General features: G+C 38.5%; 1 protein-coding gene across 1 annotated transcript in view; it reads left to right on the top strand.

The window, feature by feature from the left end:
• Positions 1 to 14936, top strand: part of MAN1A2 (mannosidase alpha class 1A member 2) — a 255679-nt gene that overhangs the window by 203691 nt on the left and 37052 nt on the right. Inside the window, exon 9 of the mRNA XM_069090237.1 lies at positions 9751 to 9866. Within this exon, the coding sequence (XP_068946338.1) occupies positions 9751 to 9866 (116 nt within the window). The remainder of the gene's footprint in view (positions 1 to 9750; positions 9867 to 14936) is intronic.

Here is a 14936-nt window from a genome sequence, read left to right as displayed (position 1 = left end):
TCCCATAAATAGTCATTGCCATTGTTTGACATGTTGTTCAAAGAAGAGAATTTTTAGCATCAGAAATAGAATATAGAAAGATTATTTTCTTACTCTTAGGATATTATGGACTAGCTCTATAGATCAAGGAGAATAAGAGCCCCAGTATTAGGAGCTTCAAATAAGAAGAAATTGGCATTTGACTTTTGTATCCATTGTGTGAAAACGAGTTGGACTTGACTGACTCCTTTAGAACCTACGTCTTTAGAGAACTTTTTTTTCAGTTTGTATATATTTTTGCAGTATTCAGTCCTCAAGATACTTAGCATAAGAGAGGTTAACATAAATGATTGAAAACATTACCTTCATGCTGATTCTTAGGAGAATTAACCTAAATTGTATGGCAGGAAATTGTTTTGTTCCTTTTTAAAAGTATTAGCAATAGCGTATTATTTCAAAGCTAATTACTTTTACTACTTTCTATTTTTACTATAGATAACTTTTTTTTAACCATAGATAATGTGTACTATTTACTCTATTTCTACTTCTACTTCTAAATTTACTATTTCTTCATTACTAATCACTTCAAAACTGTTAGGCACATCTGTGACAGAAAAGCAGCACCATTACTAATAATCTAGTTTTTGTGATTTGGAAAACTAACAACTTAAATTTTCTTTATTAGTGAAAAATACTTTTAGCTGTGTAGCCACGTGCTTTTTAAAATCCATTCTAATGGAACATCATACAGTAAACTTAGTTCCTTCTGAGGATCATTAGTTAATAGAAGGAGCACATGTATTGATCATACCTGTATTTGTTACCATTTTTTATTAATATCTTGTAACTTTAATTTGCTTTTCCTGATTTTAATAAAATTTGAGTGCCAGAATTCAGATAATTTAGAAGCCCTTGGCAATATTCATTCTTGGTAGCATGAACAGTATTTTATGAAAAGAGACACCAATGGGTGGTGAAGCCAACATGGCAGAGAAAAGACAGAGACTCACCTGAGCTTTCTGCAAAACCCCTCCAAAAAACTTTAATGCCTCAAAACAAATTCTGGAGTGGCAGAACCCACAAAAGGACAAGGTAAAATAATTTTCCAGGCCAAGACAACTTAGAATGTCAGCAGGAAAGGTCTGTTGCATGGGGGTGAGAGTGGAATACAGTCCTTCACAGACCTCATCCCAGTAAAGCAGCAATAGACTTTGGGGAGTGACTGAATCAGTGGCAGCAACTCACAAACAGTAAGGGGCTCAGACAGTTGGTCACAAGGAAATACAGATGTTTCTTTGCTGGCACCAGGGCCAGAACTCTGTGTGGCATTGCCCATACTTGGATCTGGGTCGCAGTCCTTGGACGCAGTCCCAGAGCAGCAAGAATAAGCAGTAGCACACCAGAGCTTGTGGCCCCAGGGGATCAGGGACCCTGATCACAGTTCCAGGGTGGAAAAGAGTGCTTGTGGTCACTCACAGACCAGAGCACAGGCTAGGGGAGGAGTAATCACACCTCTTCCTAGATCATAACACCCTGGAAGAAACAAAAATTTACAAGTCGGCAGAATTCTCTCTGAAACAGCTACACAAAAATGCCTGAAGCTTAGGACCATGCCTCCTCCACTCTGGAAGCAAAACCCCACTTTAGCATAGAGTTAAGAGTCAAGAAATAGACTGGAAAATGAGCAAACAGCATAAAAGTATTCTGACTACAGAGAGTGACTATGATAACAGGGAAGATCAAAACATAAGCTCAGAAGAAGATAACAGAGTCAAAACTTGTAAATCTAAAACCTCAAAGAAAAATATGAATTTATCTCAGGCCATGGAAGTGCTTAAAAAAGAGTTTTAAAAATCAAATGAGAGAGGTAGAGAAAAAGTTGGGAAAAGAAATGGGAGTGATGCAAGAAAATGAAAAAAGGGTCAAAATACTGGGGAAAAAACACCACCTTAAAAAGCAGAATAAGCCAAATGGTAAAAGACAACAAAAATCTATTGAAAAGAAGAATGCTTTTAAAAGCAGAATGGGCTAAATGGAAAGAGGTACACTGAATTTTGTTGCTTAAAAATTAAAATTGGGCAAGTGGAAACTAATGACTTTAATATGAGACATTGAGAAACAATAAAGCAAAATCAAAAGGATGAAACAAATAGAAGAAAATGTAAAACATCTCATTGGAAAAAGCAGCCTACCTGGAAAGTAGATTGAGGAGATATAATATAAGAATTATTGTACTACTGAAATCCATGATCCAAAAAAGAGCGTAGATATCATCTTCCAAGATATTATCAAGGAAAACTTACTGATATTCTAGAACCAGAGGGTAAAACAGAAATTGAAATAATCCACCAGTCATCTCCTGAAGAGACCCGAAATTGAAAACTCCCAGAAATCTTATAGCCAAGTTTCAGAGCTCCCAACTCAAGGAGAAAGTAGCAGCCAAAAAGAAACAATTAAAATATTATAAAGTTAGAGTCAGAATTACACCAGGTTTAGCAGTTTCTACATTAAAGGAACGGAGGATTTGGAATATGATATTGCAGCCGGCAAGAGAGCCAGGATTACAACCAAGAATTACCTGCTCGGCAAAACTGAGTATAATCCTTCAGGGGGAAAAATGGACATTCAAAGAAAAATAGGACTTTTAAGTTTTCTCATAAAAAGACCAGAGTTGAACAGAAAATTTGACTTTCAAATACATTACTCAAAGGAAGCATAAAAATGGCAAACAGGAAAGAGAAATCATAAGGAATTCTGTAAGGTAAAACTGTTGACGTTCCTACATGGGAAAATGATACTTGTAGTTCCTGAAAACCTTCTCATTATTGGGGCAATTTGATTGTGATGGAATACTATTGTGTTATAAGAAATGACAAGCAAGATGCTCTCAGAAAAACCTTAGAACGCCTGACATGAACTGCTGCAAAGTGAAATGAGCAGAAGCAGGAGAGCATTGTACACAGGAACAGTGATGATCAACTCTAAATGACTAAGCTGCTTTCAGCAGTCAGTATTCTGAGACAGCTCTGAAGGACTTATGATGAGGAATGCTGTCCATCTCCAAAGAATGAATTGATTGAGGGGCAGCTAGGTGGCACAGTGAATAGAGCACTGGACCTGAAGTTAGGAGGACCTGACTTTAAATTTGGCCTCAGACACTTGACACTTAACTAGCTGTGTGACCTTGGGCGAGTTACTTAACCCCAATTGCTCTGCCTTTTGCCCTGCAAAAACAAAAAAACAAAACAAAAAGAATCGATTGAGCCAGAATGAAGTTGAAGCTTGCCTTTTTCTTTATTTTTCTTGGTTTTATTTGGTCTATGTTTTCTTTCCCAACGTGACTAATGTGGAAATATGTTTTGCATGGCTGCACATGTCCTATATCAAATTGCTTGCTTTCTTGATGGGAGGATGGGAGTAGGACAAGAATTTAGAACTAAAATTTTTTAAAATGAATTTTAAAAATTGTTTTTATATGTATTGGGGGTGGGGTGGGGATAAAATCCAAATCGGTTGATTGGAACTGGCCTCTAACCTGTGGATGACTGGAGCCAAACAAAGCAACTATAGAGACAGGAGAGTCAGGAATGAAACAAAATTTTAATTTCAAAGTGAGGGAAATGACTTGTCAGCAAGGACAGCCTCTCAGTGGGAGAACCGAGGCGGTATGGGAAGATCTCAGTACTTATACAATGGCTACACCATAGTTACCCCAATTAGAGGTATTAGCAACAACAAGGTAAGTTTTATTAACATGGGTACTTGTCCAAGCAGGTCCAGTGCTTGTCAGGAGCTCAGAGAACACCTGGTTAAAGCTATACAATAATTATGTGATTTTGCCAGAGGGTGAGTGCAAAGGATTTGTTGTGCCAAGCTCGGCATAGCTTGCTTCCTGGGCCTTAGCTCTGGAAAACACAGTGTCTCCTAATATCTTGACAGTGGTTTAGCCCAACTAAACCCCTGGTTCCCCACCCCTGGTTTAGCCATTTATTGGAGTTTTGAGGTAACTATATATCAGTTTATTTCAAAGAAAAGGAATTTTGTAAAGGCCATTTGCTTTTTGGCCCCCTGTTGTCTGCATCATTCCCCATTTTCCATTCTTCTCTGATGAAAAGGTAGCTTCTTTCTTCAAGGCCAACCCATCAATTTTGTACCCTTGATCTCATCCTCCTTTTTCTCCACCAGTAAATAGCTCCTTCAGTCATACCCTCCTACTCTATAATCATCAGTCTTCTATCTATTGGCTCCTTCCCTACTGCCTACAAAAATGATTTTTTTTTACCTGACCCTGCCATCCCCTTAAGTTGTTGCATATTTCTCTGCACTTTCTCATCCTAACTCCTTGGAAGAAGCCATTTAAATTTGTTGCCTCCTTTTCCTTCTGAACACTCACTTCTCAAGCCCATGCAACTTGTCACTTAATTCACATTGAACTCTTTAAAGTTACCAGTGACCTCTTAATTTCCCCCTCATTTAACACAATCAACCCCCCTCTCTTCAGCTTCCATGAGTTCTATGATCATCTTCTACATAATCAGCCCCGATCCCCCTCCTGAATTCCATCCCTACATCACCAGCTGCCTATTGGCTATTACCAACTCTGTTCGGTAGACTTCTTAGACTCAGTATGTCAGAAAGGAAACTTTCCCTCCCAAAACCCATCTCTTCCCAAATTTCTGTTTTTGTTGCCGTCATTCCAGTCAAGCAGGTTCACAACCTGATAGTAATACTTTGTTTTCCTCTCTCCCTCTGCCCACCTACTTAAGCACTTGCCAGATCTTACCGTTTCACATGACATGATATCTCTCTCATCTCTCCAATTGTCTCCACTCTTATCACAGTAACCCTAGCTCAGATTCCTGGAGTCTTTCACCTGGGTCATTGTAACAGCTTCTTAATTGGTCTCAGGTCTCTCTTTTTTCCACCAGTCTATCTTCCATGCAGTTGCCAAAGTGATTTTCCTAAAACACAGGTCTGAATTTATTATTCTTCTGCTCAGAAAGTTCCAGTGGTCCCTAGTGTCTCTAGAATAAAACTCCACTTTTTGACATTTATGACCCATCACAGTTTAGTGCTAACCTATAGTTTTGGGCTTATTACACATTGTTCTTCTTTGCATATTCTGTATTCTATCAAAACTGTACTGCTTAACATTTCTGGTATTCTGCCTTCCTTCTCTGTATTTTTCTCATCTCTTTGATGCCTGCCTTCTTTCTGAGAACCCCCCATGTGCCATCTGTACCACATGAGGCCTTTCCTGACATTCCTTGGCCTCCATACCTGCTTCTAAATGCTTCCCCCTTCCTTCTCCAAAACTCTTTGTATTTGCTTATATATACATGTTGATCCTGACACTTGAGGGCAAGGACTTTCTTTTTTGTCTTTGCATCTCAAACTGTGTACAAAGGAGATTAGTAAGCCCTACCCCCCCCCCCCCCCCCAAAAAAAAAACAAACCCCAAACCAAACAACTGTTGTCTTAATTATTAATGTTGTTGTTCTGAGCATCAGAACAGGTATAAATCAACCAGCAAGCACTGAAAAAAGTCATTACCATGTGGCAAACTGGTACTAAGCATAGGACATATAAAGGAAGGCAAAGCCAGTCACTGACCATAAGCAGCTTACATTCCAGTGGGAAACATGGAAATAAATAGGTACATACAGACTGCATGTAGAATAGATGAAGAGATGAACTATCTCAGAGGGGAAGGCTCTGCTAGCTTGGGGGCAGGGATAAAGAATATCTGCATAGAAAGCCTCCTGCCTGAGGTAGTGTTTGAGCTGAATCTTGAAGGAAGCCATGCATTCTAAGCAGTGCATGTGAGGCAAGAAAATGTTCTAGACAGGGGGACAGGCAGTGTAGATGAAGACAGGAGGTAGAATGTCATGTTTAAAGAATGCACTGAATCTATTGTGTCTGGCTTATAGAGTCCTTGAGGTGCAGGGTGTGAAGCAAAAGGATGGGAAGGTAGGAAAGGGCTGGATAGATAGATAGATAGATAGATAGATAGATAGATAGATAGATAGATAGATCTTGATTAACTACTGACCTACGGATCTACTTCTAGAGAAAATGTGGGACTGGATTCTAGGCAGATATTGTAAGTAAAGATAACAGATATAGGGGTCTTTCATGTTAATCATAAAGTTTATGGAAGCAAATGATAGGTGACCAAGGAGAGAAACTTGGAAGACAAATCACATGTAAGTGAGAGGAAGTTGAGGTATGGTAGCAAATAGTGGAGAAAGAGAAGTTAGAGATGCATAGATGGAGAGTCCTGAAACTATAGTGTTCACCCAGTGAATCAAGGAAGAGTGTGTAAGCAGCAGTATAGTACAGCATGGTCAAGGAAGATAAGAACAGAAAGAGAATGCTGGGCATATTTTCTGCAGAGAGAGATTTCAGTAGACTAGTTGGAACAGAAGTCAAATTGAACAAGCTGAGGAGTGGGTGAGTGGTAGGGAATGGAAAGCAGTGTAACCTATATATTTTTTTCCTGAGCAGTAGTGAAGGGGAGAGGGAGGAGAGAGAAAACTCAAGGGAGTAATAAGGTAAAGGGTATTTTTCTGTTACATGATGACACAATAATAGTAGGAGACAAAATTGTTCCTCTCAGAGTTGGGCAAGTCCAACAGAAAGTTAACTAGAAAACTTAGAATTGAATAAATTGAAAATTTAGAGCTAAAAGATTTACAGTACTTTTCTGAGTGGGTCTGTCTGTTTATGTCTTTTATATCTATACATAAGCAATGAATATCCTGCAGTTATTTAAGTCATTCTTTAAAGTGTTTTTTTGTAGTTGTGTTTATTAAGTCTTGGGTGTGCTTGACTTATCAAGTCCCAGGTTTATTCTTTTAATGCATTTTATAGTTATTTTGAATAAGATTTCCCTTTATGTCATTACCTTCTGGATTTTCTTATTGTCATATAGAAATGTTGATTTTTGTGGATTTATTTGGGATGTTAATACTTTATCAAGGTATCAATTTTCTGAAACCTTCCTTATTGATTCTTTGGAGTTTTTAAGAAAACTATTATGTTATCTGCTAATGGAAATCATTGTTTCTTCTTAGCAGTAATTTTGCCTTTAATTTCTTTCTCTTGTCTTAATGCTACATATAGCTTTTCTAATACGATGTCAAATAACAGTAGAGAAGGGGGAATTTTTGCTTTATTCCTTTGTTTATTAGGAAATCTGTTATCCTAGCTTTTGATTTTAAATAAATACTTTTAATCATATTCTATTGATCCTTTTGAGCCTCTGCTTTTTTATTTTAAGCATAAATAATCACTTTATTTTCTCAAAGGCTTTTTTCTTTCTTTTCTTTTTCCTCTTTTTGCTTTTTGGAGGGGGGAAGGCAGGGCATTTGGGGTTAAGTGACTTGCCCAGGTGTATCAGCAATGTCATATTCAAAATGCCTATGGAAATTACAGATATGCTGATATAATTATCCATCACAAAATACATCATGCTTGCCATATGGGGGAATAAGCTAGAAAATTTATTAAGATACCAAAAGACTGAGTCCCAAAACCAGAAAGTGAAAGCCATCAGAGTAGTTATGAAATTGGCACAGGTAGATAAAGTAGAAAGCACCCACATTCTCAAGACTTTAAAACAGAACAGGCTACCTCAGGCAAAGGTCCTCCTCTCCCCACTCACAGCAACCACCCAGCGTCCAGGAAGTGCGCTCCCAGCAGCTCCGGCCCCTGGCAGTCCTCAGCAGGAGTCCTTAGCAGAAATTCTGGCTGACTCAAAAAGGGCTTTGTGCTGCCGCTGCCTCTGCTGCTGCTGCCACCGTCGCCGCCACTGCTAGCCACCGCAGGAACTCTAGCTTGGCTTCCGCTTCCTCTTGCTCCGCCCCTTCCTGCTAGTCCAATGGGGCATGGAAGATCTTTAAATCCCATAATCCTTACACCAGGGTCACATGTCTAGTTAAGTGTTGTGTCTGAGCTGAATTTGAACTCAGGTCCTCCTGACTCCAGGGCCTGCGCTCTACTCACTGTGCCACCTAGCTGCCCCTACAAAAGGCTTTTTCTATATCTATTAATGCAATCATATTATCTGAGGTGTTTTTAAAAAAATTCTTTCCCTAGCATCACCAAACTTATTTCATATGATTTCTTTTCACAAACTGTTACATCCAAAGTGATTTTCTAACTGTTCCCAGAATCATCCCCTGTGTTCACTTCCAATTTTAGCTTTTCTTAGTTAGGCTTTCTTCTCTACCTAGAATATGTTGTTTTTTTCACCTACCCACCTTAGAACCCATGGTTCTCTTTAGGGCTAAACACCTCCTAAATACCCCCACCTCCTCCGAAAAGACATGTTTGCTTTGTCATCCTTCCCTCATTCCCATCCTCTTTGTGAATACTCAGTCCCATCTGAAATTATTTTCTTTGTGTACATTCCATATTAGCTGCAGTAGACTATTAGAGTCTTTTCCTGTTTGTCTTTGTTCTGTCACCAGCCCAGTACTTTGTACAGCATAGTAGCTGCTTGACAAATTTTTTAAAATAAATTCTTTGGTTTTCCATTAGAATGATGGCATTGTGGCAATTCCACAGTCTCTGTTCTTAATCAGTAAATATTTATTCAACGTTTACTATGTGCCAGGTACAGTGCCAAGCACTGGAAATACAGAAAGAGGCAAAAGACAGTTCCTGCCCTCACAGAGCTTGAAATCTAGCAAGAGAGACAGCATGCACACGCACACACACACACACACACACACACACAGACACACACATATATACACAAATCAAGCTATATACAGACTAAAGAGGAAATTGTTAGCAGAGGGAAGGCCTGGCAATTAAGAGGGGTTGGGAAAGGCTTCCTGTGATAGGTGGGGTTTTAAGTTGGGACTTAAAGGAAGCCTGGAAGGTCAGTAGTTGTAGCAGAAGAGGGAGAGTGTTTGAGCCAGAGAAATGCGCAGATGAAGTGTCTTGTTCTGCATCAGCCAGGAGGCCAGTGGCCCTGGATCAAAGGGTACAAGTAGAGGAGTGAGGTAGTCCTGGAGAGAAGTAGAGAGAAAAGAATTTCAGAATTACAGGAAATTTTAAATTTTACCTTAAGAATCAGCAGATTGAATTTTTTGGGGATATGAGATTTATTTGGCAACCTAGGTATAGACCTTGTCTTGATTTATAAATAGTAATATTAAATTTAATAACATTAAATTCATAGATGGACAAACAGAAAGCAAACCCAGGAGGTCAGCAGACAAGAAAAAAGAAAGCATATTCTATTGATAAAGATTAGATTTTAAAGGAATTCTTGGGTGTGTGTGTGTGTGTGATAATTTCTTCAATTTCCTATGGCACAGATATCACTCCATAGATAAAAATACATTTGTACCAAGAGAATGAGCTCTTTATGGTTATTGGCATCAGTAGATCCAGTTATTAAGGTAATTATATTCCTCCTGTTCAATTTCCTTTATCAACTGTATGAGATAGATGATTATTTTAATTTTTATGGAATGGAACAAAAATATCTTTTAGAGACTATGACCATATGACTGCCTCTAGTGATGTAGAAAAAGGATTTTTGTATATATAAGTAGAAAGAGTATGTGCACAGAACTGACAGACTTCCTAGATAATTAGTTTATAGTGTAAAATCAGTGTTAAATGTTATGATGATGCCGAGAAAAATAATGTAGTATTATTGTTGGTCCTTGATGAAGTAAATGATAATGTAAAATTCTACTTTATTTCCTCTTTTGTTCCAACCTCAACTTCCGTATTTCTTTTTTGTTACAGATCACACATCAGTTGGTGGGCTAGGAGACAGTTTTTACGAATACTTACTGAAAGCATGGTTGATGTCAGATAAAACAGACATTGAGGCAAGGAAGATGTATGACGATGCAATTGAGGTGATTATGGCCACTCTGTTTACCTTTATAACAAACTAAAATAATACCAATTTTTAATAAGGCCCTGCCTCCCTCCCTCCCTCCTTCCTTTCCTCCCTCCCTTCCTTCCAAGGTGGATAGCATCTTCCTTCACAGGTCCTTTATAGTTTTGAGTGTTTATGGTACTCAGAATAGCTTGATTGTTCTCAATTTTTCTTTCAACAATATTGCTCTTATTGTATGCGGTGTTCTCTTGGTTCAGCTCACTTCGCTTTTCATTTTTTTTATGCAAGTCTTTCCATGTTTTTCTAAAATCAGCCTGTTCGTTATTTCCTAGAGCACAATAATATTCCATCACACTGATATATCACAACTTTTTCAGCCATTCCTCAATTTCCAGGTCTTTGCCACCACAAAGAGATCTGCTATAAATATTTTAGGACATATATGTTCTTTTCATTTTTCCCTGATCATCTTTAATAGTGGTATTGCTGGGTTAAAGGTTATACACAGTTTTATAACTCTTTGGGCATAATTCCAGATTGTTCTCCATAATGGTTGGATCAGTTCACATACATATAGGTGTGTTAGTGTCCCAGTTTTTCTACATCCCTTCTAGTGTTTGTCATTTTCCCCTTCTATCATTTTAGCCAATCTGATAGGTGTGAGATGATAACCCCCAGGTTGTTTTAATTTATAATTTTCTATTGAGTAATGACTTAGAGATTTTTTTCATGTCTATAGATAGCTTTGATTTCTTCATTGAAAATTGGCCTGTTGATATTCTTTGACCATTTATAAATTGGGGAATGACTTGTATTCTTATAAATTTGACAAATTTCTGTTTGAGATATGAGACCTTTATCTGAGAGACTGAAAATTTACCCCCAGTTTTCTGTTTTCTTTATCATGGGTACGTTGGTTTTATTTGTACAAAACTTTTTAAATTTAGTGTAAAATTATCAGTTTCACATCTTACAATGCTCTCTGTCTCTTGTTTATTCATAAATTCTTCTCCTGTCCATAAGTCTAATAGTTTTTTTCTTTCTTTCTCTTCCTCTCGCCCTCCCCCCTTATAACTTCACAAAACGTGAAAACTAGGTTTATTACAAGACAAATGAACACTCTTGTGGAACCCAAAGAGTTCACAATTTATAGAATTGTTTGCATGTTTATAACATTACAACAAAAGAAGAAGGAAGAAACACAAATCTCTACCTCAAGGGGTGTGGCATGGGAGGGGGATGGTGCAGTAAAGGTGGGAAAAGAACAACACACCTGTGGAGGAAGGAGGGGATGAAAAGAGAGACATTCTTGTCCATTGGGAACTGATGCTCTGCTTATCTACAAGGGTCCCAGCTGCGTAGGTAGTTATTAGCCCAATACAGACTAACTGGTGTCAGCCTTGACTCCCCAAGACACACAGGGAGTCCATTTTGGGATGGAAAAAACAAATTCTGTCAGCTCAGGGTGGGGCTTTGTCCTTGACACATGAGGCCTCCTGCATACTCTGGGTCCAGAGTTTCTGGAAAACATGGCAACACAAAAAGACAACTTCAGGGGAGCCTTTAACATTCCTCCACAATATATACCCAATTTCTGCCAGACTGTTTTCCCACAATTTTTACCAAATAGTTCGTTCTTCATTCTTATCCCTAAAGCTTAAATCTTTGCATTTGTTAAACATCAGGTTACTATAATAATTTACCACTGTGTATTATATGAATAAGACATTTTCAGTAACCAGGAAAGTACAGTACTGGGTGTTTTATGTGCAACTGTGAATGGACTTGCATAGGATTATTTGTAGATATATGTATAGCCCCTCTCCTCAGACAATTGTGACATTAAAGCAGAGCTTCTTAACTGAGATCCATGGAGGGATTTCAGGGGCCTGTAAGCTTTTTTTTTAAAGTATTTTAATAAGCTATATTTCATTGTATTTGGTTTTCTTTGCAATCTTTTTTTAAAAAATTTGTTTTTATGCATTTAAAAACATTTTTGTGAGGGTCCATGCCATAAAGAAGGATCAGACTAGGTATTACAGGTTTTTTTGCCTGTAATAATCAGTGCATAATCAGTGCTCTATATACAAGGAGCCCGCAGTTAAAAGGTGCTGCCTGACCAAGTAGGAGGCGTGTTTTATAGAGCGTTGTTAAGTATGTACTATGTAAGATTTTTTAAAATGCGTATTCCCATGTTGATGTCATCTTCAGCACTTAGATAACTCAGTTATTCCATGTAGGAATGTACCTATCTACATCATTACAGATCACAATCCCCTGGTTGGCAGTCTTCATGAGCTGCTGCCATCAGAATAAGAATTCATCACTTAGTGGTTGATGGGGGAGCCTTTCTGGCCTCAGCTGGGCTGATGACAGACACACTCTGCTTCTGTGCTCACACATACGACCTTGGAGCAGTTGTACCTGTCCTACCTGTCAGCCTTGGCTGGCATAAACCTGGAGTCTCAGAGTTGCCTCCAAGGCATGATAGGGTTCCTAACTGAGGACAGTTATTCATGGAGGGTCAGTTTAGCTATCTTTGTTTAATAGTGAACATGACCAGTGATTATATTGGGATGTGTTAGAGAGATTGAAGTGTCCTCAGGGCCTTGGCGGGAGTGCCCTGACCTCAGAAGTCAGTGTACACTTTCGTAGACGATTTCACTTTTCTTAACAATTTTCATCGATGAGTATATCACTTGTTATTCTCTGCTTATTTGCATTTGCATTTCTTCTTTCTTTAAAAAATATCCATACCTATTTTGTAGACCTCAAAGCTGTATGGAAACTTAAAAGATAATATTCGCTGATTACCCCCATAATTTCTAATTGAAGGGAGAACAGAATGAGATATTTTCTTGAAGACATACAGTGTGAGTCTTCTGACCTGAAATGAGACAATTCAGCAATCCTTTCCATGCACAAGTCCATTGATCCCGTATTCTAAGCAGATCTGGTATCATGGAAAGAGCCCCGGAGTTAGAGCTATAAAATCTCTTTTGACCTCCCAGGTCTGCCCACCCTCCAGCTGAGCTGGGGTAATGAATGGCACAGGGGTTGGAAATTTAAGAGAAAAAGACTTTTTTCTTTCATTAAAATGTACACTGATAATATTATTTTTCTACTTTACATCTTCAGGGCATTTTAAAATCTTTATAAATATAGGTTCAATTTTAAAATTTCATTCTTTGTTTTTTATTTTTTAGTATTCCCTATATTTAATATTTCCAAAACCTTTTAAGATACCACCACCACCTCTTCCCTCCAAAAAGGCAAAAATGTCCTTTGAGTTCCAGCAAAGACATTTTTTAGTCCAGACCAACTGTGTAGATACGATGCCGATTTTAATCCATGTAACGATGTAACTAACAGTGAACTCAGTGTGGCATTATGCAGACATATAGCTGGTGAGAAGCTTTTGTACTTTCTAGAGATGTAGAAGGAATCTTAGGAATCATGAAGTAAACTCTGCTTGTGCAGCAGTGGATTAATCCTAGCCTAGTCTGTGATCCATTTGAAAATCCTCCATGTGGTAATGAGAAGATACAGATTAAGATGTTAACGTCTGTATTCATATTGAAGTAAAGCTTAGAGCTGAGCAAAAGATGTGGCATCTCTTCAGCTGGCCTACTTCACACTGTTCCCCAGTGTTGGTCTTCTGTGAAAACGAAGCAGGGACTTGTCACGTCCTGGTGTCCTCAGATGCCAAGGCCAGGTGCTCCGTCCTCAATGACCTCTTCTGATCCTCCACTTATTTATTTACTCATCTGCATATATGTTGTATTGCCCTGAAGTCAATGTAATTTCCTAGAGGGCAAGGCTTTGTTTTAGGGAGGGGGGAGGCCTTATTTTGTTTGTTTTGATCCTAGTGACCCCAGTCCCTTGCACATAATGGGCACTCTGATCTTTCTCACAGAATTCTTTAGAAGTCCAGCCAATATGACTACACTTAATTGTAATGGATTGTTTTTCTTGTTATCACAATGAGTGGGAGAAGGGAGAGGATTTGGAACTGGGGGAGGGGTGGAGAATAAAAAATTCTCTGCTTTAAAAAAAGAATAAAATTTAAAAAATAAGGAAAAAAGCTCAGGGACCATCAGACCTTTCTTGAGTATGCATACCTAGTTATTAGCATTATTTACTTAAAACACTTGACATGTTTTTTTTATTTATTTTAAGCCTTTTGGAGTAACTTGCCCAAGGTTACACGGCTAGTTTTTTTGTGTGGGTGTCAAGTGTCTGAGGCCGGACCGAACTCGGGTCCTCCTGACTCCCGGGGCCAGCGCTTTACTCACTGCGCCACCTAGGTGCCCCAGACATGTTTTATTTCTTATTTATGTGGGCATATGTTGTATTTTCCTTTTCCTTGACCATACGAACTAATTTTTTAAAATCATGTTTTATTTTCAGGTAAACATGCTCTCCTTCCTTTCCTCTCTCCCACCACTTTCTTTATCCCTGTTGAGAAAGCAACAAAAACAAAACTCTGTTACAAATGGGTGTCATTTATATATTGTTTATATCCCCCCGCCCCCTCTGCGAGCATCTTTAAACTGTCATCATCTGCTTTTACCTCACTCAGTCCTGTATACCTGGGTGTCTGACCCTATCTATCACTACTGGAACTGCTTTCTTGAAGATTATCATAGACATCCTAATTGCTGAACCTAATTATCCTTTTTTCAGTCCTCATCCTGTTTTATTTCTCTATGATATGGTCACTCATCTCTGCAATTTCTCTCCTGGATTACTTGAGTCTTTTGTGTTTTCCTTGGTCCATCCTTTGTTCTCTTCTGAACCCTTAAATGTAAGTGTTTCTATTAAGGGAACAAGGTCATAGACTCCAAACTGCAGGTGACCTCTGAGTTCATCTAGTCTAACCCTCTAATTTTATAGACAAGGAATGAGGACTCAGAGACCAGAGGAGACTAGCTCAAGGTTCTCTAGGAAAGAACAGAGCCAAAGTCCTACCCCAGATCATCGAACTCCAAATCCAACTCCCTTTTCACTGGTTCTTGTAGTCCCCCTTTTCTCCATCTTCTCCTTCAGTGTTCTCATGTGATTGCATAACTTCAGCCCTCTCCTT

This window comes from Petaurus breviceps, unplaced genomic scaffold (genome assembly GCF_028583685.1).
Source record: "Petaurus breviceps papuanus isolate PSGF00001 unplaced genomic scaffold, PetGlider_PUasm1.0 186, whole genome shotgun sequence".
Taxonomy (NCBI): domain Eukaryota; kingdom Metazoa; phylum Chordata; class Mammalia; order Diprotodontia; family Petauridae; genus Petaurus; species Petaurus breviceps.
Note: the sequence above shows the minus strand (reverse complement) of the source record. Positions and strands in the feature narration are given on the sequence as shown.